General features: G+C 45.1%; 1 protein-coding gene and 1 long non-coding RNA gene across 12 annotated transcripts in view; one reads left to right on the top strand and one right to left on the bottom strand.

Annotated features, from left to right (window-relative positions):
• The window catches only part of LOC136793634 (uncharacterized), a 69,566-nt gene that overhangs the window by 2,054 nt on the left and 41,560 nt on the right, over positions 1 to 25,952 (bottom strand). Inside the window, exons 3-6 of one of the 2 annotated variants that reach the window (XR_010839242.1) lie at positions 24,269 to 24,400; positions 20,998 to 21,129; positions 5,901 to 6,062; positions 4,633 to 4,710 (exon numbers count right to left, since the gene is read on the bottom strand). This is a non-coding gene — a long non-coding RNA (uncharacterized lncRNA). Of the gene's footprint in view, positions 1 to 4,632; positions 4,711 to 5,900; positions 6,063 to 7,034; positions 8,183 to 20,997; positions 21,130 to 24,268; positions 24,401 to 25,952 lie in introns of those variants that run through there. The other variant, XR_010839243.1, reaches the window with a different exon arrangement.
• Positions 1 to 25,952, top strand: part of SP110 (SP110 nuclear body protein) — a 49,233-nt gene that overhangs the window by 20,791 nt on the left and 2,490 nt on the right. For 4 of the 10 annotated variants that reach the window (XM_067027135.1, XM_067027129.1, XM_067027127.1 and 1 more), the window contains 11 exons: positions 572 to 637; positions 2,129 to 2,341; positions 4,811 to 4,879; positions 13,033 to 13,131; positions 13,592 to 13,734; positions 14,105 to 14,149; positions 18,927 to 19,042; positions 19,704 to 19,812; positions 20,094 to 20,165; positions 20,773 to 20,913; positions 22,018 to 22,346. In XM_067027135.1, the coding sequence (XP_066883236.1) occupies positions 572 to 637; positions 2,129 to 2,341; positions 4,811 to 4,879; positions 13,033 to 13,131; positions 13,592 to 13,734; positions 14,105 to 14,149; positions 18,927 to 19,042; positions 19,704 to 19,812; positions 20,094 to 20,165; positions 20,773 to 20,913; positions 22,018 to 22,131 (1,187 nt within the window). In that variant the 3' untranslated portion in view covers positions 22,132 to 22,346. Of the gene's footprint in view, positions 1 to 571; positions 638 to 2,128; positions 2,342 to 4,810; positions 4,880 to 13,032; positions 13,132 to 13,591; positions 13,735 to 14,104; positions 14,150 to 18,926; positions 19,043 to 19,703; positions 19,813 to 20,093; positions 20,166 to 20,772; positions 20,914 to 22,017; positions 22,347 to 25,952 lie in introns of those variants that run through there. The other 6 variants (XM_059053043.2, XM_067027134.1, XM_067027133.1 and 3 more) reach the window with 5 other exon arrangements.

Genomic DNA, 25,952 nt, shown 5'->3' with positions numbered 1-25,952 from the left:
GAGACACTTTAAAAATAAATGTGTCATTTGTATTTCCTCTTTTAGCACTTCCAGTTTATGCTTTTTGCCCACTTTCCTGGTGTACTATTCATCTTTTGCTTTCTCTATTAAGGACATTAACCCCCTAACGTTACATATATTGCAATTTTCCCCTTGTTTGTTTTAATATTGTGCGGATGTTTTTTGAAGTATGGGCATTTAAATTTTTCAAGCAGTCAGATTTGTTCATCTTTTGGGTCCTTGGCTAAGGACCTTCCTTCTTTGGCTAAGAAGACCTTTTATATCTATGGCTTATAACTATCTCTCTCTATATTTTCTTCTAGTCTTGAAAAAAACTGGTTATTAATTAGAAAATGATATATTTTCATGTTAATTATTTAGTATATCTCTATTACTTCTTTATTCAATCCTTTTTCATTTCCGAGTACTTTCTTCACGTAGGTCTCCTGGTTTTCTTGCCTCCCCAAAGTGATGGGAAGATAGAAAAACATTTTACTTAAAAAGTATTGACATTTCGAGCTTGTAGATCAATATATATAGCCATAAGAGATGATTTCCTTTTCTGTTTTAGGAAGGAAGAGAAAAATACATAGCTGGTCAAGTTCAAAAAAAAGACAGAAAAAAAGTCTCCCAAGAGGTAAGCAAGAAGGGTGAAGGTGTCATTCCCTTAGCGTTCTTCTCTCCAGCCACACAGCCACCCGGTGTCCCTAGAGCACGGCCAGCCCCATCTCGACCCCGAGGTCATCCCATCAAAGGCTCCTCCTCACAAAAGGAGAACCATGTTGGTTCCAACAGGCTTCTCTTCTCTTATCATTGGGAAGGAATGGGGTGGAGGTGGACAGGAGGCATCGGTCAGTTTTGAGGTTAGGACTGTGTCCAGTGCAAGTTCAGAGCCAGGAAGAATAGACAAAGCAAACCTGAATGTGCAGGCAGGATTCAGACTCCCAGTCCCAAACTGGAGTGAGATTTGTTGTCACTGAGTGTTCAAAACCAGCTGAAGTGATGCTTAGCATGCCTTGACCCCATGCATGAAAATCATGTTATTTGCAGTATAAGAAACAAAAATGTATGTAACTCTGCGTTTTTCTGGATCCTCTGCTTTATTCCTTTTGGTGCTCATCACCTTTTCTCCTCCTCCTCTGCATTCTCTGCCTCTTCCCCTTCCCCTCTCCTTTCTCCTTCTTTTGGCTGTAGTTCAAGGTGTGCCAGTTGGTGGGGATTCCCTTGGATTTCCAGCCCTTGAATGCAGCACCCTGAGAGGGAATCTCCTGTCAGCCCCCAAACGTGAATCATGACATGCGTTCCACTGCTTTGGCCATTTCCCGAATTTTTCTGTTTGTTTCCAACACCCCTCAATCTTGGGGTTTGACCTGGGAGGGGACTAGGACCTCCTTCATCACCCTTCTCCTCCTCTTGTCACTTTCTCTCAGTCCCCAGCGCCACTGTCTCCTTGTCATATGCTGAGTTCTCTCCACCAACGACTTCTAGGAAAACTTGACACTCAGCCCTCTAAGCTTCTCCTGTGGGTATACAAAGGTAATTTTTGAAACAAAGAAATCTCTTTCACTCTCAACACAGTCGTGTTGCAAGATTTAGTGTAGCATCTCCAAAACGGCCTCAGCTGAGCAGTTTCTTCTCAGATCTAGCCAGCATCTGCCCCTTCCCTGAAATTTATTGATTTAATAATTAGGGAACCCTGGACATCACAGTGTATAAGGGTGAAAAATACATAATGTGAATATTTTCTAAAATATGCTGCCTGTTACACATTCATTCCACAGAGGTGGATTGAGTGAAGGGTGTACTGGCACATGTCCTAGGTTCTGAGGACTCAGCAGTGAGCAAAACAGAAAAATCCCTGCCCTCATGGAGCTTAGATTCTCGTTGATACACATGTAATTAATAGAAAGAGAAGTTGAAGGGGGAGAAGAGAAACAGGAGTTTGGGGGAGAAAGAAAGATACCCACAAGAGAAGAGAGGAATAATTATGGAGAAATAGCAAGATAAAAGTGAGGCGGTGGGTACAGAGATCTCAAAGGGAGGGGGCTGGGAGTGTGAGAAGCTTCGGGGAGGAGGAGGGCCACTGGGACCCCAATGAAAACTCTTCACAAATCGCTGTTTGGCCCAGGGTCAGCCTCACCTGGACGCAGAACCCAAGAGATGCTCCAAGTGGTGGATCAGGTGACTGAAAGGAAGGACGACTCAACCAGAAGTTCAAAGGTCATGACACGGGCCCAGAAAACAAGGGCTGAACATGCCCCAAAGCCTGCACCAAAGGGTAAGGCTGGCGATGGAATTTGTCACCTGGATGCTCAGCGTGGGAGGGGCTCCCATGGAGCAGGTACGGGGTGACGCAGATGTGTAAAGTTACTAGTAGAAGGAGGGAGGGGCAGACGAATGGGCGTGAAGGCAGAGCAAGAGTCTCTTGGTCTGGGGGTGGCTGTTGGGAGAGGTAACCGTGTTCTCAGGGTGCAGGTCGCCTCAGCTGTGCCCTGCAGAACCCCATCCCCACTGCCCTGGGTCTACTCTTTACATTTCCATCAGCAGAGCCACCTCCGGTCCACGGAGTCTGGGGGCTCCTCTCTGATTCGGGCCCATCTGGTGACGGGAGTGGCGTCGGACTTCGAAGTGGACACATTCTCTGTCTTATTTCTTAATGGTTTATTTCTGGAAGTGAAGTAGATTGGTCAGTGGCTCTGCATATTTAAAATTATCCCAGTGGCAGTCGGACTCTGTGCTCTCACTCCAGAGGGCCCGGGTTCAGTCCCTGGTTGGGGAAATAAAATCCCACGAGCGTCAAGGCCAAAAAATAAAATAAAATAAAATAAAATAATAAAATAAACGAATCCCATACTGATGATCAAATTGTTGCCAGTTTAGACTCCCATGAATGCGGCGTGGACACCCTCTTCCCTACGTCTTCACGAACACCAGAAATAACAAGACTTTTCTGTTTCTCGAACATAAAGGCCAAGAATGATAGCCCGCCAGTGCTTTCCTTGGAATCTCTCTGTGCTCTGCGAGTGGCTAAATACGCTTTGGAAAGCCCCAGTACTGCTCACCTGCATCTCAGAAGGTCACACACCCCTGCCCTGTGGGCTCAGCAATGGCCTCGTGACTTGGCCAAAGAAATGTGGGTGGAAGTGAGAGGGCTACTTCCAAGCCAAAGCTTGAAGAACGTTTTCTAAAAAGGGCCAGAGAGTGAATAATTTAGGCTTTGCTGCCCATAAAGTCTCTACTGCAACTATTCAATGCTGCCATTGTAGCATGAAAGCAGCAGAGACAAAAATATAAACAAGTGGGCCTGGCTGTGCTCTAATAAAACGTTAATACCAAAACAGGCATTGGGGGCCTCCCTGGTGGCGCAGTGGTTAAGAATCCGCCTGCCAATGCAGGGGACACGGGTTCGAGCCCTGGCCTGGGAAGACCCCACATGCCGCGGAGCAACTAAGTCCGTGCGCCACAACCGCTGAGCCTGTGCTCTAGAGCCCGCGAGCCACAACTACTGAGCCCGCGTGCCGCAACTACTGAAGCCCGCACGCCTAGAGCCCATGCTCCGCAACAAGAGAAGCCACCGCAACGAGAATCCCGCGCACCGCGATGAAGAGTAGCCCCCACTCGCCGCAGCTAGAGAAAGCCCGCGTGCAGCAACAAAGACCCAAAGCAGCCAAAAATAAAAATAAAAAATAAATAAATTTATTAAAAAAGAATAAAACAGGCATTGGGCTGCCTTGGCCCTTGGGCCGTAGTTTGCTGACACCTATAATAAACCACTGAGATTTAGGAGGATCATAAATGACTACAGCATTATCTAGCCTATATTTACTAAGATGCCTGTTTTTAAAATAAATTTTTCTTCAGAATGTTTTCTTTTGAAGGTCCCCTATTCATATTTGCCTATTTTTATATATGACTCTTCTTTTTTTGTTGTTTAATCAATTTGGGAGATTAACCCCTTGTTGCTGCAATTTTCTCATTTTCTTTTTGTCTTTGAACTTACTTGAGAAGTTTTTGGCTGTGGAGGGTTTAGATTTTTTTTGGTTTGGTTTGGGTTTTGGGTTTTTTTGGCCATGCTGTGTGGCTTGTGGGATCTTAGTTCCCGGACCAGGGATTGAACCTGGGCCCACGGCAGTGAAAGCGCGGAGTCCTAACCACTGGACCGCCCGGGAATTCCCGAGAGTCTTTAATATTTAGATATAGGCACATCAGTTTATTTTTTCCAGTATGGTTTATGTCAGAGCTTCTCAACTTTTGCACTGCTGTTATTTGGGGCCAGTTAATTCTTGGTTGCAGAGGCTGTGCTATGCATTGTGACACGTTTAGCAGAATCCCTGGCGTCCACTGATCAGACAGCGGTAGCGCCCACCTCCCAGTCTGGCAAAAAGATTTCCTAACATTTCCAAATATCCTCTGGGGGCAAAATCACCCATCATTGAGAATCACTGCTTTATGCCCTGTACTTCTGCCTTAAAAACCCTTTCTATGTAATATTTATAAGGCTACATCCTTTATTTACTTCTAGTATTTGTATTAAGTATATATATATATAAAACATTGTTATATGTTATATTAATATATATTAATTTGTGAAAATTTGGCTTCTGTAATACTTTTAACCTTCCCATCTCTTACCTTGAGCTTGCTATATATTTTTTGGTCAATGCTATAATTTTTCTTTCATAAGGACTCTTGTCTCTCTTGCTCTCCAAACTGGTAGAAAGACAGAAAAAATTACTTTGAGATAGTGACATATAAAGCACATAAATCTATATTTCCAGTTATAAATGACTATTAATTGTTTTCTTTTTAGAAAAGAAAAGGATAAAAGATGTCTATTCAAGTGCAACAACAAGTTGTCAGAGAAATATTCCCATAAAAGGTAAGTTAGTGGGCTTCCATGGTGGTGCAGTGGTTAAGAATCCTCCTGCCAATGCAGGGGACATGGGTTCAAGCCCTGGTCCGGGAAGACCCCACATGCCACGGAGCAACTAAGCCCGTGCACCACAACTACTGAGCCTGCGCTCTAGAGCCCGCACTCTAGAGCCCGTGAGCCACAACTACTGAAGCCCGCATGCCACAACTACTGAAGCCCGCATGCCTAGAGCTCGTGCTCTGAAACAAGAGAAGCCACCGCAATGAGAAGCCCGCGCACCGCAACGAAGAGTAGCCCCTGCTCGCCGCAACTAGAGAAAGCCCATGTGCAGCAACGAAGACCCAATGCAGCCAAAAATAAAAAATAAAAATAATAATAAATTTAAATACATTTTTTTAAAAAAGGTAAGTAAGTGAGAGGCAGGGCCTCGCCCTCAGGCTCCGCAGGACCCTGGCCTGCTGTGTTGGTCAGGGGTGCACTCCTGGTCTCTGGGGGTGAGCACCCCGTTGCTTCTGCCCCTCTGCGCTCTGGTGTGTCTCCTGGGGACATAGTCCTCCTCTCCCTCCTCCTCCTCCTTCCATTCCTCCTCCTCTCCTTGAATTCATTTTCCCTCTCCTTTTTTTTTAAAAAGAATTGCCCTATTTTAAAAATATTTATTTATTCATTTATTTGGTTGCACTGGGTGTTAGTTACAGCAGGCAAGTTCCTTAGTTGCAGCTTGCGGGCTCCTTAGTTGTGGCACAAGAGCTACTAGTTGCAGCATGAATGTGGGATCTAGTTCCCTGACCAGGGATCGAACGCGGGCCCCCTGCATTGGGAGCGTGGAGTCTTATCCACTGTGCCAACGGGGACGTCCCTCCCTCTGCTTTTATAACATACTTCTTGGGCATTGTCTCTTGTCACTCTCCCTTCCCTCTTTAGACGCCAGCCACACTGGCCTTTTTTCCCCATTAACTTATTACTGAAGTATAACAGGTGCTACCCAATCTGGGGTCCACAGACTGATGACATCTACAAGCCTGCTTACCGCAGGTCTGCAAAAATCAGGAGTTTGTAAAGCAGCTGTGACTCTGAGCACACTGGTTTCATAGCAAGACCGCAGTGGAAACAGCAGCGCATTGATTTCTATTCTGGTCAGGTTCCTGTCTCATCGCAGGCCGGCATCTTGAGGAGTGCTGGTGCACCGTGCCTGTGGAAAAATGCATGTACCTACTGCACAGCTTCAGGAATGAACACAAAGGAAAAGCCCGCATGTACCCAGCACCCAGGTCAAGAAAAAGAACAGAATCCACACCCATATTCCAATCTCTACCCAGAGTCCCAAGGGTCGCCAGCAGCCTGATTTCTCTGAGTATCCTCACTTTGACATGAACACTTCACCCTCCATCCTGCTCAGTATGTCTCCTCCCTCCTTCACCCGCTCCATCCCCAAAGCCAACCCCCTCACCTTCCTTCCTCCTTTGTTACACAGCCTTGGGCTCACCTTGAACAAAGCCTTCTCTGACCCAGCAGGCAGGCTATTTTTTCTTGGTGGCACTTGTCACAGGTATCATTTGTTTCTGATAGTATCCCATCTCTCTTTTTTTAAAATTTATTTTATTGAAGTATAGTTGGCTTACAATGTTGTGTTAATTTCTACTGTACAGCAAAGTGATTCGGTTATACATATGCATGTCTCTATTCTTTTTCAAATTTTTTTCTCATTTAGGTTGTTAGATAATATTGAGCAGAGTTCCCTGTTCTATACAGTAGGTTCTTGTTGGTTATCCATTTTATTTTTATTTATTTATTTTAACATCTTTATTGGAGTATAATTGCTTTACAATGGTGTATTAGTTCCTGCTTTATAACAAAGTGAATCAGTTATACATATACATATATCCCCATATCTCTTCCCTCTTGCGTCTCCCTCCCTCCCACCCTCCCTATCCCACCCCTCTAGGTGGACACAAAGCACCGAGCTGATCTCCCTGTGCTATGCGGCTGCTTCCCACTAGCTATCTATTTTACATTTGGTAGTGTATATACGTCCATGCCACTCTCTCACTTCGTCACAGCTTACCCTTCCCCCTCCCCCGTCCTCAGGTCCATTCTCTAAGTCTGCATCTTTATTCCTGTCCTGCCCCTAGGTTCCTCAGAACCTTTTTTTTTGTTTTTTTTTAGATTCCATATATATGTGTTAGCATACGGTATTTCTTTTTCTTTCTGACTTACTTCACTCTGTATGACAGTCTCTAGTTTATCCATTTTAACTATAGCAGCGTGTTAATGTCAATCCCAAACTCCCGAACTATCCCTCCCCCCGACCCTTCCCCCTGGTAACCATAAGTTCGTTCTCTAAGACTGTGAGTCTGTTTCTGTTTTATCACAACTGTAATTAACTGTCTGTGTACATCCTGTTCACTGAGCGAAACTCAAATGAGGTCAGAACATGGGTCCATCTTGCTCATGGCTCGATGTCTCCTCGGTGCCTTGCGGTTTGTGCTTAAATAGCTGGCAAATCAATACATTATTCATTCTTTCTCATCAAGTATGAATACCAGTATCAGGGCCTCCACTGACGCATACAGTGAACTTCATGAAATTGGAAAAGTGCCCCTTCCACCATACACTTGATCTACGTCTGTCACAGCTGATTCTTGAGACCAGGCCCTTTGCTGCCCTCTGCTGGAAGAACCTAGGAAGTGTGCAAATGGATTACAGCTCCGATGTGACTAGGAACTCCCCACCCTCCCACCGTAAAGGAGAAATCCTTACTCAGTGCACATCCCACACCACCATATGCAGAGGCCCTGCCAACAATATATAAGTGTGTACATCACTTTACAGTTGGCAAAGCACTTTGTTCCACATTTTACCATTTAATCCTCAAAGAGGTATTTTTCGGTCCATTTTCCAGATTCAATTAGAGCATAAAAGACTTGCATGAGCTAAAATCAACCTAGGTGTTTTAATCCCAAGTCCTTTGTCCTTTACACTGAAAACAACAACAACAACAAAAAACCTCCTGGTGTTTTTAGGAAACACAAGTAGGAGCAAAGAGTCCAGGCAAAGGCTGACAGCTCTCCATGTGCTTCAGCTTTTCCTGTCTCCTTAGCACCTCCACCCTGGCTGTGACTTCTGATTTAACGTCATATCTCTGTGCTGTTATCCATCATATGATGTGGAGTCTTGTTGCGGTGTTTCTGATGGCATGGAAAGAGCACAGGACTAGGGACGGGCACATCTGGATTCCAGTGCTCGCTCCATCTCACACAGTGTGGTGACCACCAGGGATTCTCTCTCCAAATCTGCACCTGAGTCCCCCATCTATAAAATGAGGATCATTGCCATTGCCTTCCTTTTGTTACAGGTTGTAGTGAAAATAAACAATAGAATGTGGGTGCTGCTTTTACTATTCCCTTAACTAGTGCTTCTCCTCCAGCCACTCCATCCCCCTACCAGGCCCCTTGTGTACAAATCATAGAGCTCCGGACTTCTCCCCAGTCCATACCTTTCCAGGCATAGTTTCACCTTGTGCCTTTTCTCTATGTTCTCTAAAAATCCCTGTCGTTAGTCTTAGTCTTCGCAATCACTCCCTGGGTTTTTTTTTCCATCCTGCTCTTGTTCTTTTCATTTCCTCCACCAGCCTTTTCATCTCTATGAACTCCCTTTGTTCTTCCCCCACCCCCCGCCCTGCAGCATGTGGGATCTTAGTTCCCCTACCAGGGATCACACCCGGGCCCCATGCATTGGAAGCTCGAAGTCTTAACCACTGGACCTCCGGGAAGTCCCTCCCTTTGTTCTTTAATTGTTTACTTTTAGCAGACTTCCTGAGTTTGGTCACATTTACCAGCAGTGACCTAATAGATGCCAGAGAGCTCCACACAGGCCTCACCCTCAGGCTTCCATCCTTAGAGACTTGTTTACTGAGATGAGGGGTGAGATGGAGCCAAATGCAGGATCATCAGGAGATCAGAAAGCTGTCTCCCTTTCTTTGTGACATCTTTGTCTGGTTTAGGTATCAGGGTGATGGTGGCCTCGTACAATGAGTTGGGGAGTGTTCCTCCCTCTGCTATATTTTGGAAGAGTTTGAGAAGGATGGGTGTTAGCTTTTCTCTACATGTTTGATAGAATTCACCTGTGAAGCCATCTGGTCCTGGGCTTTTGTGTGTTGGAAGATTTTTAATCACAGTTTCAATTTCAGTGCTTGTGATTGGTCTGTTCATATTTTCTATTTCTTCCTAGTTCAGTCTCAGACGGTTGAGCATTTCTAAGAATTTGTCCATTTCTTCCAGGTTGTCCATTTTATTGGCGTCTAGTTGCTTGTGGTAATCTCTCATGATCCTTTGTATTTCTGCAGTGTCCGTTGTGACTTCTCCTTTTTCATTTCTAATTCTATTGATTTGGGTCTTCTCCCTTTTTTTCTTGATAAGTCTGGCTAATGGTTTATCAATTTTGTTTATCTTCTCAAAGAGCCAGCTTTTAGTATTATTGATCTTTGCTATTGTTTCCTTCATTTCTTTTTCATTTATTTCTGATCTGATCTTCATGATTTCTTTCCTTCTGCTAACTTTGGGGTTTTTTTGCCAATATCACTGGTGAACATAGATGTAAAAATCTTCAACAAAATACTAGCAAACAGAATCCAACAGCACATTAAAAGGATCATACACCATGACCAAGTGGGGTTTATCCCAGGAATGCAAGGATTCTTCAATATATGCAAATCAATCAATGTGATACACCATGTTAACAAATTAAAGGAGAAAAAGCATATGATCATCTAAATGGATGCAGAGAAAGCTTTTGACAATATTCAACACCCATTTATGATAAAAACCCTCCAGAAAGTAGGCATAGAGGGAACTTACCTCAACATAATAAAGGACATATATGACAAACCCACAGCCAACATCATCCTCAATGGTGAAAAACTGAAACCATTACCACTAAGATCAGGAACAAGACAAGGTTGCCCACTCTCACCACTATTATTCAACATAGTTTTGGAAGTTTTAGCTACCGCAATCAGAGAAGAAAAAGAAATAAAAGGAATCCAAATCGGAAAAGAAGAAGTAAAGCTGTCACTGTTTGCAGATGACGTGTTACTATACATAGAGAATCCTAAAGATGCTACCAGAAAACTACTAGAGCTAATCAATGAATTTGGTAAAGTAGCAGGATACAAAACTGATGAACAGAAATCTCTGGCATTCCTATACAGTAATGATGAAAAATATGAAAGTGAAATTAAGAAAACACTCCCACTTACCACTGCAACAAAAAGAATAAAATATCTAGGAATAAACCTACCTAAGGAGACAAAAGACCTGTATGCAGAAAATTGTAAGACACTGATGAAAAAAATTAAAGATGATACAAATAGTTGGAGAGATTTACCATGTTCTTGGATTGGAAGAATCAACATTGTGAAAATGACTCTACTACCCAAAGCAATTTACAGATTCACTGCAATCCCTATCAAACTACCAATGGCATTTTTCACAGAACTAGAACAAAAAATCTCGCAATTTGTATGGAAACACAAAAGACCCCGAATAGCCAAAGCAATCTTGAGAAAGAAAAACGGAGCTGGAGGAATCAGGCTCCCTGACTTCAGACTATACTACAAAGCTACCGTAATCAAGACAGTATGGTACTGGCACAAAAACAGAAATATAGATCAATGGAACAGGATAGAAAGCCCAGAGATAAACCCATGCACATATGGTCACCTTATCTTTGATAAAGGAGGCAAGAATATACAGTGGAGAAAAGACAGCCTCTTCAATAAGTGGTGCTGGGAAAAGTGGACAGCTACATGTAAAAGAATGAAATTAGAACACTCCCTAACACCATACACAAAAATAAGCTCAAAATGGATTAAAGACCTAAATGTAAGGCCAGACACTATTAAGCTCTTAGAGGAAAACATAGGCAGAACACTCCATGACATAAATCACAGCAAGACCCTTTTTGACCCACCTCCTAGAGAAATGGAAATAAAAACAAAAATAAACAAATGGGACCTAATGAAACTTAAAAGCTTTTGCACAGCAAAGGAAACCATAAACAAGACAAAAAGACAACCCTCAGAATGAGAGAAAATATTTGCAAATGAAGCAACTGACAAAGGATTAATCTCCAAAATTTATAAGCAGCTCATGCAGCTCAATATCAAGAAAACAAACAACCCAATCCAAAAATGGGCAGAAGACCTGAATAGACATTTCTCCAAAGAAGATATACAGATTGCCAACAGACATATGAAAGGATGCTCAACATCACTAATCATTAGAGAAATGCAAATTAACACTACAATGAGGTATCACCTCACACCAGTCAGAATGGCCATCATCAAAAAATCTACAAACAATAAATGCTGGAGAGGGTGTGGAGAAAAGGGAACCCTCTTGCACTGTTGGTGGGAATGTAGATTGATACAACCACTATGGAGAACAGTATGGAGGTTCCTTAAAAAACTAACAGTAGGGGCTTCCCTGGTGGCGCAGTGGTTGAGAGTCCGCCTGCCGATGCAGGGGACGCGGGTTCGTGCCCTGGTCCAGGAAGATCCCACGTGCCGCGGAGCGGCTGGGCCCGTGAGCCATGGCCTCTGAGCCTGCGCGTCCAGAGCCTGTGCTTTGCAACAGGAGAGGCCACAACAGTGAGAGGCCCACGTACCGCAAAAAAAAAAAAAAAAAAAAAAAAAAAAACAGTGGAACTACCATACAACCCAGCAATCCCACTACTGGGCATATACCCTGAGAAAACCGTCATTCAAAAAGAGTCATGTACCACAATGTTCATTGCAGCTCTATTTCCAATAGCCAGGACATGGAAACAACCTAAGTGTCCATCAACAGATGAATGGATAAAGGAGATGTGGCACATATATACAATGGAATATTAGCCGTAAAAATTAACAAAACTGAGCTATTTGTAGTGAGGTGGATGGACCTAGAGTCTGTCATACAGAGTGAAGTAAGTCAGAAGAGAAAAACAAATACCATATGCTAACACATGTATATGGAATCTAAGAAAATAAAAAATGGTCATGAAGAACCTAGGGGCAAGACGGGGATAAAGATGCAGACCTACTAGAGCATGGCCTTGAGGATATGGGGAGGGGGAAGGGTAAGCTGGGACAATGTGAGAGAGTGGCATGGACATATATACACTACCAAACGTAAAATAGATAGCTAGTGGGAAGCAGCTGCATAGCACAGGGAGATCAGCTCCATGCTTTGTGACCACCTAGAGGGGTGGGATAGGGAGGGTAGGAGGGAGGGAGACGAAAGAGGGAAGAGATATGGGAACATATGTATATGTATAACAGATTCACTTTTTTATAAAGCAGGAACTAACACACCATTGTAAAGCAATTATACTCCAATAAAGGTGTTAAAAAAATCTTTAAAAAAAAGAAAAAGAAGCAGCTCCTGTGGTCTGTCTCCAATGAATTCACCGACAGCGAGGCTGGGGGGAGGGGAAGCAGGAATTGCTGATGTTTATGTTAACCCTTTTACAATTCCTTCTCCTGAATCAGAACCCTAGATCCCTACTCAGGGGCTGTGAGTTGCCAGATCCCTCCATAGGCAATGTGCAAACTAGTCTAGAGCTCTCCAGGGTTTTCTTTTACTCATAGAGGAAGAAGCAGGGGAACAATCAAATGAAAAGGGACAGCAAACGATGAAGACTCACATGGTCCCTTCAGTGCTAACTGCCTCACTCACCCCCATCTTGGTTTGAATCAGGCAATAAAATCATAGATGGAGAAATTTTCTCCAGCTACATGAATGCAAAGAAATATTTGGGGTAGGCAACTCCCATCAGCACAGAGGGATTAACAGGATGCTTATGGAATAAAGGAACTTTAGGTGACAGTCATTGAGTTTGTGAATTTAAACACATTCACCGAAGAAGCACAGTATGTTTTTTAAAATTATTTTATTTGATGTAGTGTTGGTGGGGGTAGTTTTGTTTATTAGAGACCCCTCTGTTCACATATCTAATCTGCTACTCAAAATGGAAGACTTCCTGTAAATTAACCAGAGGACGCTCTCTGCTGCCATCCATGTTATTATTGTCATTACTACGATCATTAGAATTCGTGGAAAATTCATGAGGGAGACAGAATGAAGACTGAGGAACGCTAATCTGTTCTTTTCTACTTTCAGAAAAATCCAAAGATGAAACTCTGGATTTTCACTCTCCTGAACTTCCTGTGACCTGTGGTGAGGCAAAGGGGATTTTATATAAGGAGAAAATGAAACAAGGTGAGTTCCTTGATCTTCTGCTCTTTGGAAACCCTAGATGAAGGAATCACTAGAAGGGAAGAAAATATCCACGTGTGTCATTGTTCACGACATGGATCCTGCAAGCTAGGCTGCAGAAAAAGCAATGCTTTTTAAGAAGGACTTTTCAACCTTTTCAATGTCATGGTACATCTGATGACCAGGCCACTCCCCTCCCACATGGAAGTCATCCATGGACCCTGTGACACATGTCCTTGCCACATAAAAGGCAAATTCTGTCCCAGTCCTTCACCAGTAGGGCAGGTTTAGGGCTTCCTTCGATCTGAGAGAGGAGGAATCAGACTCCCCTGTTACTGCTCCCACCTCACAGGGAGTCTCCGGGCCCAGAAAGGTGGAGCATCACAGGTCGGGGGTTGGAGGTTTAGGGTGAATTCACAGAGGATGGAAGTGGATCCAGGAATGGGCTGTCTTTACCTTACAGGCTCCTCAGAGAAGTGTATTCAGAACGAGAAGGGACTTTGGTTCACACCAAGAGAATTTGAAATTGAAGGAAAACGGAAACAATCGAAGAACTGGAAGCGGAGTGTGTTTTGCAGAGGAAAGAACCTAGAACAGCTGCTGGAGGTATTGTAATAACAAGGGCCACATAGGTGATGAGTTTAATTCCTTGAAGGATGAGTGGATTTTCAATAACAGAAGGGTGAAGAAATTCCCATTAGGATTCCCCAGCATGATTGAGAAAGAGCTACACGATCATAGAAAAACATTGTGGGTGAGAAATTTAGGAACATAGATTGGTGCTAATGGTGGGGAACTTTAAATGCAAGGAGGGATTCAAGAAGCTTAACCTGGTGGCATCAGAGGGGGTGGGCTGGAAGGAAACTAGATGAAGACAGAGACACCTGTCTTGTTTCATTAGCAAGTGGAAACTTGGATATTTACCAAAGAAGAACCTCCAGAACAACCCCATTCATTGACCCATCCTCTCTTTCAGAAAGGACTTTTGCTCTGTCCTCCAAGAAAAAGTCTCAAGAGAGAGGTAAATAGCAGGTGAATTTCTACCACATTCTCAGTCGTCATGTCTCCGACTTTCTGTGTCCCAAGGCTTGCCTGGGAGTTACCGACTTTCCCAGCCTCAAGTCACCTTCCCATTTCAGCCCTGCATCTTCATAACAACTGCTTTAGCACACTGGTACATGTACATGCCACCGTTATTTTCAAAGTTAATTTTAAGATGGGGAAGCCAATAACTCTTTAAAATAAAGATTAGGACAAAAGCACGTGTTTTAGGAAAAGATCTGTATATTTAGATGATTACCAATAAAAGACATCAGAAGTAGAGTGCCCTAGTTTGAAAAGTAGATACAGTATTGAAATAGACAAGAACAGTATAAGAAAGAATAAGAAGATCATCGTTGATTGAACTCCAAGTATTCCTCAATTCAACATGCTCATTACTGGTAGCACCAGAATGGAATCATGTGTTTGAACTGAGCTTTGTCTCTGCACAGCCTCCCTCCAGGTGAAAATGGCACTCATCCACTGGCTGTCCCCACTGCTCCTCCCCAGCTGTCTTTACTTCCGTAAATACAACTTCCAGTCCCGAGTCCCATTCATGAGCTTCCCGTTAGATATGAACCTCCAGCAGAGGCAGTGGTGCCTCTCCCATCTTGCCCCAGAGGTTAGCCTGACACTTGTCTGGATTCATTCAAAGTTTATAAGGCAATGGTCCCCCAAAGCTGTTTATTGTATAAACCATCTTTTCCATGCTGATTTGAAATAGCTTGATATCTTTAGGGAGGCTCCTTGTAATGGCAAAAAAATAGGGAAGAATATGGATGTCCATCAGTATTGTAAAATAAACTGGTACATCACCAGAATAATACTTTTTAAAAATGGGTGGTTTGCAGGTATAGACCCATCCTTCAGTCAGTGGAAAACCACCCAAGGGTTTTAAGGTCAAGAAAGCTTCAGGAAGCTTAAACTGGAAAGAACATGTACGGAAGGAGCCCAGTTTTGCTTATGTGAATATGTAAGGCTATGACCAAAAAAATATCTGAAAGAATCAATTATTCTGGGATGGGATTACAGGGTCCATTTGACTTCCATATTATATATTTATGTACGGGTGGAATTTTTATAATGATCGTTAATTACTTTTGTAACCAGAAACAAAATAAAGATATTTAAAATCCAGATCATTAATGGCCCCAGTATTAGAGTTCCTTCTTAGTCATAATGCTACAAGTCAGCAAGTGATAGCCAGGGGCACACCTGACTTGAGCATTCAGTTCCCCCATCAGGAGCCACATTGAGATAAAGAAAACAAAGTTTAGTTCTGATCATGAATGGACCAGTGCAGGCCTTTCCCCAGCAACATTTTCCAACATGTCACTGTCACCGCGCAGTGTACCCAGTCTCCACTGGTGTCTAGCTCTGTTTATGTGTACCAGCAAGAGATCTGATGCTAATACTATAAACATGTGTTTTGTGGCTGTCCTACAGGGTGCTGCTCCCTTGACCCAAGGCAAAATGGGCAGCTCAGGGCCTGTGAGAGCCTCTACTTCCAGAAGGGCCCAGTATGTGGCCCAAAGTGGCTACCCTAATGGCATGTAGTGTGGGACTGATAGTTTTTGCTTTTGTTTTTTTTTTGGGGGGGGGTGTTGGACAAATTCTAGAGCCTTTTGTTGAGGAGCCCCCATTCAAAGTGGGCTGATTTGCAAATAACAGCTTAAATGGGTACAACTAAAATCTGTGAATGAGGACTACGTTACCTTCAGAACTCAGAAGGGGTAAAAATGTTGGGCGGTTGTTGTGGGATTGAGTACTCAGAAGGTCAGTTATTATTTCTTGACAGCGTCAGGAATAGGGCTGCCCTCAACTGACCAAACAAAGCCCAGAAATTTGCTGAGCTCGTAGGGCCTTGTACTGCATGTGAGGTGATGACCCTTCCCTTTCCCTGAGTTCCTTTCTGAGTAGTTGTATATTCTGAATGAGTACGTCAAAGGAGAAGGACGGCATCAGTGTTGTGTCATACCTGTGCTCCTGGGGGAAGTCGGATGCAGTCACAATTTTGCCTGCAGAGACTGTGTGTGATGGCAAAGCTATAGAGGTACCCCATGGTCGCCAGGTAAAGGTGTGTTGTATCCCTGCACAGGTGGAGGCCAGCTGCAGCTGAGATGCTATTGAAATAAGCACTGAACAGAACATATTAGCCAAATCTGTGACAGTAAAGCATTTACCGCTCGCTAAGTGGATGACATCAGTAATTGCAGTAATATTGGGTATAGGGACCTTAATGGGTGGGGCTCCTTTGTGAGTAACTGTATGCCACTAAATTTAAACAAGGTACCCGCTATCCTCTTAGGGTATTTACCACACATATAACAGAGGACAAACCGGTATACGTTACCTTAACCATCAGAACTGTTGCCTTACCTAAATGTCCCAAGGTCATAATACTCCCTGCCCTAAAATATCCTCTAGTGGGCATTGATGCTCTGATCCAACAGATAATAAAGCAAAATAAAATGAAATCTTTGACACAATCAGCTTTATAAAATGGACCTTCCTCTGTGTTAAAACAGTTAATAGAACTCAGTATAAATTAAAACGAGGCCTTCGAGGATAGAAACTTATAATACAAGATCTATATTTTAGAGCAAGAGTGATGATCTCTACTTTTTCTCCATTTAACGGCCCAATTTGGCCTCTTTGGAAAGAGTGAATGGTGCCTCATGGTGGAGGCCCACAACCTCAGTGCCATGGCCCAGCAGCCAGCCGCACAGCTCAAAGCGTAAGCCAGCAGGGAGCAGAGCCAGTTAGCAATCCATAGCAAGAGAAGAAAGACTCTGGGGGCTGGGGGGGTGGTCACCCAGACTCCTGCTCGCTAACCCAAGTGGGTTCAGATAGAGAAACCAATGATGCAACACATGTACCAAGAGAGAATGAAAGATTTGTTACCCACATACAGAGTCTTTCTGGGAAGAGGCAAGGTAGGCTACCCAAGCTGACCTGAAAATGGCTTGAGCTAAGAGAGGGTGTAGCCCAGCGTTTTGTTATGGTGGGGCAAGTTGAGGACTCCCTTGCTGGGGCGGGGTCTGCCTGGCTTGAAATTCTCACTGTGGTCAAGGGAGGGAGATCGTGAGCTTTCCCATCACCTTGCCCAGATGTGCCAAGAGGGGAAGTTGGGCTTGAAGCCATCAACAGTCGAACATGAAAACGGGAGTCAAACGCTTTATGACAGAACGTAATTGTGGGGATGTACGTCCTTTCTCTACCATTTCTTTATCAGATCATGTGTGCTGGAAACTTTCACTCCAGAGTATGGCAAGGGTGGTGGGGCGAGGAGGGCAAGGGTGCTCAAGGCTCTGGACCCAACCGGGGTCTCGGCCAGGAGGAGTGGGCCGGTCTGGGCTACCTGGGAACTGGCATCTGTACTCTGGACCAGGGCAGGCCAGGTGTCCAGTCAGAGGCAAGAATGGCCGTAGAGTGTCAACCCCAAGAACAGAGAAAGGCAGACTGACAAGTGCAGGATGGGAAGGCCAGAAAGATTCCCTGACGTTCAGGGTCGGGGAGTCCTCCTTATGAGGCCCTGGGGCCTAGTCAGTGGAGGGCGTGAGCAGGAAGCCTCCCCAGTTAAGAGAGATGAACAGAGTCCCGGATCAAGAAGATTTTTCACTCTGGCTGAGTGGCTAGTTTTGCGAATGGACAAAGCATGTCCATCCCTTATGCCCTTGCCCAGGTCCTCATATTTGTGTTATGGACGGCTGAGTGTAGTGGCAGGGTTTCTCTCCTTGGGTGTAACTGATTTCCTAGGCCCTTCGAGCCTTTGCTCCAGCTCCTGGTGGTCTATTTGCTGACCACCTTCCATCCATCTGGTGGGGACAGTATCACAGTCGGGCAAAGGCAGAAGGACCCCTCTTCCTGACCTCCACCTTTAGTGCAGAGAAACTGTTCCCTTGGGCGCGTGGAGCCCAAGCCCGTCCGTCTTGTGGGGCTGGGAGCAGAACCGGGCTTCCTGCCTGTGAATAGTTATTCAGCCGTGAAGACCGTGTTCCTCACATAAATCACTTGCAGAATTTTAAGGCCATGAATTTAGAATTGTAGAATTTAAGGCCATTTTAAGGCCGTGAGAAAGACCCCTGTGGTTCCTCAGGCCCCCAAAACAACACATTTACGCAGCAACTCTTCTGTCTTTGTATATCTTTCTTTCTGTGTGTCAGCCTAACGTCAGAGACTGTTCTCTGAGTTGCCAACGTGTTTGCCTGGCACGGCGCACGGCGGATGAGAACAGCTCTGACCCAGGCACGGGCGGCCCGGGGGCCAACCGAACTCAGCTACTAATTTACTCTGACTGCAGAGAAAAAGCGTTCCTCCTTTCCAAGGCTTGTCAGATGAGACAGTCGCCCAAAGCTGTGTTTTCTCCAATTTCGTGTACTTACGAACCCTCCCCGGGATCCTGTTGAAAGGCAAATTTCGATTCAGTAGGTCTGCGATCCTGACCAGCTCCCAGATAATGCTGACGCCGCTGGTCCTCAGACCACACTTGGCGTAGTGTAAGGACTTAAATGACCTTCCAGCCCCTTCCAGCTCTGACCGTCTGTGGTTCGCGCGGCGATGTGGCAGTTCTTGCCGCCGGCTCTTCCGCGATTGCAAGGCCGGGCTTGTCCTCCGCCTGTGCGCGTTCCCAGTGCGCGCCCCGCTGGGTCAGGCCGACTAGTGGGACGCGAGCGCCGTGTTGCAGATTCCCGCAGTGTCAGTGTCCGCGGTCCCTCCCGATCCCCGCGGTGCGCACGCGTTATCTCCCTTTCTAGCAGGAAAACTCCAGGGAATGTGAGGTATGCTGTAGAGGCGGGCCGCTGCTCTGCTGTGACACTTGCCCGAGGGCCTTTCATGAGGACTGTCACATCCCACCTGCGGAGGCCGAGAGGTTAGTGAGACGCAGCCCCGCCTCGTGCGCGTACACTTCGCCCGGGCACCGCCTCTGGCCGCGCCTCTCCGGGGGGAAGAGCAGGACCTGTGAGCATCCCGGGCTCCGCGTGGTCCAGCGCAGCCCCGCGGGGCAGCAGCCTGGGTTCCCTCTGGTATCAGTGTCTGAGTCCGTGGCTGAGCCACCCTGACTGCCTCTGCCTCTGGGAGACGGCCTTTCCCAGTTTCGTAAGCCAGACTCCTGTCCCAGGAGGGTAAGGGACGAAAAACACCAGTGGTCTGTGTTCTGTGAGTATTCAGAAAAGGCAGGAAACGTGGCCTGCTTCTCCCATTCCCCCGGGGTCTCGACAGGCTGATGGAGCCCGGGTCCCCCAGGGGCGTGAGACCCAGTTTCCAGTGCTTGGGCCTGGTGGGCAGGGCTCCTTGTGCTACCAGCAGCTCGGAGGGGGAAGGAGAGCCCACCACTCACCCTGACACCCCCTGACACCACACTGACCCCTTTGTCGCTGCCTTGATGGGAGACCCCCCCGCCCCTCGGAGGTCTTGGAGATGCCGGGCGGTGTCCCTTTCATCCCCGGCTGCGCCCATCAGCCATTCCTGAAAGGAAAACGGTGACTGTTTCCGGGGACCTTGCCCTCGCTCACGTACGCCCGGCCCCTCAGGAGCCCGTGGAGTTGCACCTTCTGCAGGATGAAGGAGTCTTCTGGAAGCCAGCAGTGTCTCGGGGAATCTGGGGTCCTGGCAAGGCAGATGCAGCCCGAGGAGCAGTTGGTGAGTCGGAAGGGAACCCCAATTCTTCCCTTTTCCCTCAAAGAGGCGAAGGGTCCAGGGAAGGGCACCCAAAGGAAGGCTTCAGTGTCTCACTTCAGAGGATGGAGCTTGCCCCAACATGGACGACAAACACTTCAACCACCCCCCCATCATGGTGCATTGGCAACGGGGCCGGAAGTCTGCTTGTGTTTGGCTGCTCCTGTTTGTGGTACCGGGGCAAAGGTTTGGCTTCACTTTCTCCAAATAACGCTTCCCTTTAAATCCCTCTTCGCACTTTACAGAAATGTGAATTTCTCCTCTTGAAAGCCTACTGTCATCCGCAGAGCTCTTTCTTTATGGAGACCCCACGTAATGTAAGTCCTGTTAGATGTTTCTCATCCTCTGGGCATCTCTCTGATGTTAAACTCATTCTGGAAGTGTGGAGTGTGCGTCCTGCAGGTACCTCTGTTTGCAGAGAACAGAAGGTTTAGCTGCAGACTCAAGTGGCGCTGCCAGAGTTGAATGGGGTTCAAACTCTACCCCATTGCATACCAGCTCTGGGACACAGACGAAGTGCTTCTCCTGCCCCGTATCTCAGTTTCTCCTTCTCTTCTGTGGGAATGTCTTTCTTAGAGAGAGCATAGGGTTGAGGGTACAGACTCAGGAGACTTGAACTGTGGGTTCAATGTAGCTCTACCAGGTTTTAGCTGTGAAATCTTGGGTAGGTTACTTAACTTTTCCATCCCTTGGTTTCTCATCAATAAAACACGGGTAATTATAATACCAATCTCTTAGGGTTGTTGTGGAGATCCTATGTTAATATAGTGGCAAAGCTTAGAACAATACCTGGCACGTAGATGTCGGATGTTATTATTAGTATTACCCTGGAAATAAAGGCTTGTTTTGGATAAGGCTTGTGTTGGATCCAGTTCAGCGATGATGGCTATGCTAACATCACCTCTTTGATGGCTTTGCCCCTAGATTCGAGATTACGGTGAGCCCTTTAGGGAAGCCATGTGGTTGGACCTGGTTAAAGAAAGGCTGGCTGAGAAAGTGTACACAGTGGCCTGGTTTCTACGGGACATGCGTCTGATATTTCGCAACCATAAAACATTTTACAAGGTAAAGGGCATGTCCTGCCTCCGTTTCACGTGCTTTCTACTTTCCCCTCATTTCTGGTGCAGCAGAGCTTTGCAATAATCTTACCCAGTCTTGTCCTGGGGAGAGCTCAAAAAGACAAGGATTGTAGAAGGAAACTGCCTCCAAATCCCAGAGGTGGAGAGGAGGATGTCAAAAAGTACAGCAAGCAGGACAGGGAAGGATCCTTGTAAATGGTACCTGAAGAAAAAAAAAAAAATCCATCCTCAGTTTCAGAAAGATACGCTACTCCCACCGTGTAGTCACTTTCCTTCTGCCTCCTTGTTCAAACTAGGGGGAAGGCGGTTTATGCTTACATGGTCTTTCATGCCTCAGAAACACAGAAATAAATGAATTAATTAATTTAAATGAAATAAATTAAACATTCAGGATGCTCATGCTTGGATTTTTACTCTTGAATTTCCCGGTGGACTCGAACATCCGGATTTGCCTTCAGCTGGTGTTGGCTCCATCCTTCGTTAGTAGGGAGAGTCAACGAGATGAGCTATCTTGCAATGCCAGGCATTCTTAACTTTAGTTTATTGTGTCTTCCCTGATTTTTACTCTCACTTATACAGATATTTCTCAGGATATATCTAGGGTAGACTCTCATCTCCAGCCAGCCTCCCTCCTCTCCTGCATGCCACAGTTGGCATATGTTCATGAGCCGCAGACTGTAAACTGGTGTCCACCCATGGAGTTGGAGGGGAAAGAGTCAACCCAGGGAGCCCCTAGATGCCTGGCACAGTCTTAGCCTTGGAGAATGGAAGGGTCAACCTTTCTTCAAAGAGTGGGCTTTCAAGAAAAGCTTTCTCTTTCTCTATTTTGCACCAAACTCAGGCTTTGCAGGGGTCAAAATCAACTCCTCGGTCCAGATCGCCTGTCAGGTCTAAGTTAACAACCAGGCAGAGTCTCACGCATTTGAACATTTGAGCAGCAGGCAGCATCTTCCCAACTATTCTGCCTGATGGCTGGGGAAATGCAGCATTTGGGAAAGGGAGGACAGGGCTCCTGAAAAAGCACGAGTGATTTGCTGGTCCTAATCCTTCGTCCTCAGACCTCTGTGTGTTTGCTTTTTTTCTCTTTCAGGCTTCTGACTTTGGTCAGGTAGGACTGGATTTAGAGGCAGAATTTGAAAAGGACCTCAAACAAGTGCTTATTTTTCATGAAGCCAATGAGAACAGCTTCCAGGTTCCTCCTTGATCCTGTTCTGGATGAACTAAGGCATCCCAACTTCAGGATCCAGATAACGTGGCCCTGGCCATCCTTAGATTGCCAACGAGTCTGGAATGTTATTGGCTGCCTCTTGACTCAAATCCAGACCCTTCAGAGCATTGCCACACCCTCCACCACCTTTTATTGTCTCTTTTTATATTTCGCACCTCAAAAAAATTAAATTAAATATTTCCTTAATACTATTGAATACCCCATCACAGTTCATATTCTCCCCATTGTCTCATAAATCTTTTTACAATTGTTGTTTGAATTGGGATCCAAAAAGCTTCCACACACTGAATTTGGCTAATCTATATCTTAAGGCTCTTTTAATCTGTAAATTCCCCACTGCCTGTTTTCCTTGCTGTCTACTCTGGATAACCTGGGGTCTTTGTCCTATAACATTTTTCATATTCTGGATTTTTCTACATCCCCGTAGTGGCATAGTTTTTCTCCCTGGCATTTTTTGTAACATAGAAGTTAGAGCTAGAGACTTGCTTAGATTCAGGCTTAGGTGGGCGGGGAGTGGAGGGGTATTTCGATTTGGCTTTTTAGTAAAGAGACTTCGTAGGGGGATCTGTGTATTCGTTTATAATGTTAAGATCATCCAGCAGGTTCAGGTGTTACCAGCCTGACCCACTTGTTACACATCACCCTTTCCCCTGATGATTTTAGCAGCCACTGATGCTCATTGCCTAAACACATATCACTAGGGTTTGCAAAATGATGATTTTTTTTGGCCACGTTGGGTCTTCGTTGCTGTGCGCCAGTTTCCTCTAGTAGCTGCGAGCGGGGGTTACTCTTTGTTGCGGTGTGCGGGCTTCTCATTGCGGTGGTTTCTCTTGTTGCGGAGCATAGGATCTAGGTGTGCGGGCTCAGCAGTTGTGGCACTCAGCCACTAGATGCGTGGGCTTCAGTAGTTGCGGCTCATGGGCTCAGTAGCTGTGGCTTGCAGGCTCTAGGGTGCAGGCTCAGTAGTTGTGGCGCATGGGCTTAGTTGTTCCGCGGCATGTGGGATCATCCTGGACCAGGGATCGAACCCATGTCCCCTGCATTGGCAGGTGGATTCTTAACCACTGTGCCACCAGGGAAGTCCCCAAAATGATGATATTTAGATTCTGTTATTCATTCTATATTTATTAGTCAGCATTCTTCTGCAAAGAGCTTCCCTTCAATAATATTTGGTTAGCTTGAAATACAGTTTGTATAGGAAATGCAAGATAAATGATGGGTCTTTATTTAAAGTGTTCAGATGAATGAACTGTTTTCCTAATAGCCTCCAAAGAGAAGCAAGGAGGTTTTTTCCTTTAACGTATCTTGAGCTCATGGATTTAAATATATTTAATATGCTCTAGACCATTGCAGTTAATATCTTTATTGCTGCTCAAATTGCTTATCTTCAGTGAGTGAGAATCTCTTCAAGTTGGTTCCTGAGTTGTTTTGAAATGACCCCAGCACTCTTTGATAGTGTATTAGCTATCTATTGCTGTGTAACAAGTGACCCCAAAGTTTAGTGGCTTCAAGGACAGTCATTTTATGGCTTACTATTCTGTGGGTCAGGAATTCAGGCAGTCCTCCACGTGGATGCCTTGTCTTTGCTCCACATCGTATTGATTAAGCCCTTTCATGCTTGCAGTGTCACCTCCGCCACATACCATCGGTCTAAGCAAATCACTGGGCCAAATTCAAAAGGAGGGGAGGGCTTCCCTGGTGGCACAGTGGTTGAGAGTCTGCCTGCCGACGCAGGGGACAGGGGTTCGTGCCCCGGTCCGGGAAGATCCCACATGCCGTGGAGTGGCTGGGCCTGTGAGCCGTGGCCGCTGAGCCGGCGCGTCCGGAGCCTGTGCTCCGCAACGGGAGAGGCCACAACAGTGAGAGGCCCGCGTAACGCAAAAAAAAAAAAAAAAAAAAAAAAAAAAACCATAAAAACGGAGGGGAAATAGGCTGTACCTCTTGATGAGATGAATGTCAAAGTCACATTTCAAAGGGAATGTTGCTTGGGAAGAAATGTTGCCACCATCTTCAGAAACACCCTACCATAGCCCACCCTCTGACCACAGCAATTCACATCCTTCCCCCATGCAAAGGACACTCACCGCCCACCCCCACCCCCAAGAAGTCTCACTCATTGCAGCACTGGATCAAAGTCCAGGACCTCAGCATCTAAATCAGGTTCAGATGAGATAAGTTTCCTTAGATGTGGTTCATTGGATGTGTCCCCTCAGGTGCACCTCCTCTGGAACCAAAGACCTGTGAACTGAAGGACAAGTTAGTCTCCCCCACTTTCCAAATATAATGATGATACAGAATAACCACTGTAGACACTTGCATTCAAACAGGGGGAAGTGGGTAGCACATAGCAGTCACGGGTCCACAGCAATTCAGAAATCAAGTGAGGTGTATGTTGCCAGGTCCCCCAATCCCAGGACAGAGAACATTCCTTGATAATCCCATGACTTGTGAATATTATATCCCTCTAATTCCCATCCAACACCACAGGCTTCTTCCATATTTTCCTCCAGGCAATATCTGTGTCTCTCTTCTCCAACAGTATGTTTACTCATTTGCTCAAATCTAAACTACAACAATAATAGTTTCAGAATTTCTATACTCATACCACTATGAAAACAAAACTAAGCTGAATTCTAAATTTGTGTGGAATTTATTTTTGTTTCTGTTATATATTCAATATACCATTGCAGAGAGTATATTTTTTCAGGATTTTGCATTTGTATTTATAAATGGAATAGTTCTGTAAGTTTTCATATATTGCCATAGTCAGATTTAGAGTTAGCTGAGCTTGGTAAAATAACTCATGAAACTTTATACCTTTTTATATGTTCTGAAATAGTTTACAGCATTTAAAATTAACCAGCTCTTAAAATGATATAGCCTAGAGTACTTTGGGGAGATAATATTGACCACATTCTCTGTCTTCCCATGGTGATTAGACTATTCAGACATTCTACTGCTTTTTAAAAAAAATAGATCTTTACTGGAGTATAATTGCTTCACAATACTGTGTTAGTTTCTGTTGTACAACAAAGTGAATCAGCCATATACATACATATGTCACCATATCCTCTCCCTCCCACCCTCCCTATCCCACCCTTCTAGGTCATCGCAAAGCACCAAGCTGATCTCCCTGTGCTATGCTGTTGCTTCCCACTAGCTAACTATTTTACATTCGGTAGTGTATACATGTTGATGCTACTCTCACTTCGCCCCAGCTTCCCCCTCCAATCCCATGTCCTCAAGTCCGTTCTCTATGTCTATATCTTTATTCCTGCCCTGCAACTAGGTTCATCAGTACCATTTTTTTTTTAGATTCCATATATATGTGTTAGCATATGGTATTTGTTTTTCTCTTTCTGACTTACTTCACTCTGTATGACAGACTCTAGGTCCATCCACCTCACTACAAATAACTCAATTACATTTCTTTTTATGGCTGAGTAATATTCTGTTGTATATATGTACCACATCTTCTTTATCCATTCATCTGTTGATGGACATTTAGGTTGGTTCCATGTCCTGGCTATTGTAAGCACTGCTGCAATGAACATTGTGGTACATGTCTCTTTTTGAATGATGGTTTTCTCAGGGTATATGCCCAGCAGTGGGATTGCTGGATCATATGTTAGTTCTATTTTTAGTTTTTTAAGGAATCTCCAAACTGTTTTCCATAGTGGTTGTATCAATTTACATTCCCACCAACAGTGCAGGAGGGTTCCCTTTTCACCACACCCTCTCCAGCATTTATTGTTTGTAGATTTTTTGATTATGGACATTCTGACCAGTATGAGGTG

The sequence above is a fragment of the Kogia breviceps genome, chromosome 2, assembly GCF_026419965.1.
Source record: "Kogia breviceps isolate mKogBre1 chromosome 2, mKogBre1 haplotype 1, whole genome shotgun sequence".
Lineage (NCBI taxonomy): Eukaryota > Metazoa > Chordata > Mammalia > Artiodactyla > Physeteridae > Kogia > Kogia breviceps.
The sequence above is the reverse complement of the archived record's forward strand: the minus strand, read 5'-3'. Positions and strand labels throughout refer to the sequence as shown.